This window comes from Malaya genurostris, chromosome 3 (assembly GCF_030247185.1).
Source record: "Malaya genurostris strain Urasoe2022 chromosome 3, Malgen_1.1, whole genome shotgun sequence".
NCBI lineage: Eukaryota > Metazoa > Arthropoda > Insecta > Diptera > Culicidae > Malaya > Malaya genurostris.
Genome location: NC_080572.1, coordinates 208,556,773 through 208,558,982, shown reverse-complemented (window position 1 = coordinate 208,558,982; position 2,210 = coordinate 208,556,773). Strand labels below are relative to the sequence as shown.

General features: G+C 42.6%; 1 protein-coding gene across 1 annotated transcript; it reads left to right on the top strand.

Moving 5' to 3' along the window:
• Nucleotides 1-354: 354 nt before the first annotated feature.
• LOC131438485 (uncharacterized) lies at nt 355-1,286 on the top strand. Its single transcript, XM_058608547.1, has 2 exons — nt 355-675; nt 740-1,286. Exons 1-2 carry the CDS (start codon nt 370-372, stop codon nt 1,160-1,162), a joined length of 729 nt encoding a protein of 242 aa, XP_058464530.1. The 5' UTR covers nt 355-369; the 3' UTR covers nt 1,163-1,286.
• Nucleotides 1,287-2,210: the final 924 nt, after the last annotated feature.

Here is a 2,210-nt window from a genome sequence, read left to right as displayed (position 1 = left end):
GGTATAAATGTATATATATTTTTTTAGAAAGACCAGACGATTTTGTGTTTGCATTGATGTTTGCAGGATCCCAAATGAAGAGAAATTGTTTTTCAGAAGTCCGAGTTTTCATTATGGTCTGTTTGATATTGAAATTATAAGTGGGTTTTGAGAAATTGTGATTTTTTTTGGCAATTGTTATCCAAACAATTCGCTTTCCAGATAGTTTTCTCTAAGAGAAAAAACTTCTCTAAAATCTAAGCAATCAAAAGAGAGAGAGAGAGCACATCAAACAGATACGTAAACTTTTATTCTTTTTTTGCTCGGGTCACCACCTCAGAAGCAAATCAATCGCAGACACAACACCTGCAAAAAAAAGTCTAAACTTATATGCAACCGAGAGTGAGAAGTTTGCAACGAACAAGTGGCATTAGAATCGAGCGGAGAGTTGAAATACAAAACACCGCAGCAGCATCCGAAGCGGCAGAGAAACAGCTTCGGCAGAATGAAGATAATTTGGTAATTTGTTTACTGAGCCGGCCGCCAGCACCGACCGGGAGGCCCACCTTGAAGGCGCTCGGATGGTGCTCGTCGTATAAAAGATTGAACCGATGTCGGCTTCGATATCAGTCAGTTCTAAGTCACTTTCCGGCAAGCAATATTTCCCACAAGTCCATCATCATGTACCGTGAATTGGTGAGTGCTGTGCACTGTTTTTAGGAAATTGTACATTTGAACTAATTTCCATCACTTCCCGCAGCTAATGCTGGCCAGCTTAGTTGTAGTAGCACTCGCGGCACCCCAGAAGCGTCTTCCGATTGGATCACTTGAGTCACAAGCCGTCATTCTGTCACAGGACCAGAACCAGGAACCCAGCGGAGCGTACAACTATCGGTACGAGACTAGCAATGGAATTTCAGCACAACAATCCAGTTACGATGGTGCCAACGCGGCTGGAGAGTATTCCTACAAGGGTCCGGATGGTGTTCTCTATCGAGTAGTTTACAGTGCAGACACTTACGGATTCCAGCCACAAGGAGCTCATCTACCGGTAGAGCCTCCGGTGCCAGATCACGTGCTTAAGGGACTGGAAGAAATACGACGCAGTCCGCCAAAGGATCCGGAATTCAGTCTGGCCGCTTTGGATGCACAAATTGCTCGACTTCGTGCCACTCTTGGCTAACGAACCGAAGCCAAAAAGAGCGGAATTTACTACCACCTCTTGCCCAACCGGGGACAAAAAAAAACCGCTGATTGTTATTTAATTTTGTGACAATAAATTAAATTGCTTGAAAAGCCGTACGAAACCAGTGCAGTAAATTGAAAAGAGAGAAACCTCGACCAAAAAAAAAACAAAAAAATGTTGGATCAACTGTGAACCGTAACTCATCACATGCCGCCACCAGGCCATTGCCATTCGAGCAGGCCTGAACGGAGGCGTTGGTGCGTTCGAATTAAGGTTACCCCATTATCCCGGCTTACAACAATAGCGACGGCCATATTTTTGCGAGTGAAAATCATGATAATCCCAAATTTATTACAGGAAATCGTGCTTAATTGATACGCCTGTGAAAACCGCAGTTTGATACTGTAAAATACTGAGAACAATTTTTATGTCACAATTTTCCCCCCGGTTTTTCCCAGCGGTTCCCGGTCGCAGTGCCTTGTGCGGGTCTGGCTGGTCAGTTAAGGTCAGTGGGCGATCGCGCCGAACCACACACTCGATAAAATTGACCTGGTGTCACATGGGTAGTCATGGAACCGCAAAATTACGCTGTTATGGTGTGATAATTCAATACCAAATCGATTCGGCAGGTTCCACCAACGCGATGTCAACCGTTGTCTGTTGCAGTCGCTTAATCATGTGCGGGTAAACCGAAAGTGGTTAAAAATAGTCGTACCTTTTTTTTCAGATATTAACCGATAGCGTTCCGAAGCATTCAAACCACTTTCATTACTTGACGATGAAGGCATTGAAACTTTTTTTTTGTGTTTCAAAATTAGGCCCGAAAACTTTTTTTTTGTTCTTGTAACTGATGATTGATACAAATAAGTTCGTTGTGAAAAAAAACAAGAAATCATTTAATCCGACAACTTTACAATGCATTGAACGATACAAATTCATAATTGGTACAAATTGAAGCTGCTTTAAACCAAGTGTGCCTTTTCAAAATACGGGATTTTTTCAATGAAAATCCTTGTTGATTGCAAGTCATAAGTTCCAGATGCAT

Bases quoted from the DNA above. Each gene is read 5' to 3' on its own strand.
- LOC131438485 (XM_058608547.1), top strand. From the start codon at position 370: ATGCAACCGAGAGTGAGAAGTTTGCAACGAACAAGTGGCATTAGAATC. The intron at 676-739 runs GTGAGTGCTGTG...CACTTCCCGCAG, and splicing joins TCATCATGTACCGTGAATTG to CTAATGCTGGCCAGCTTAGT.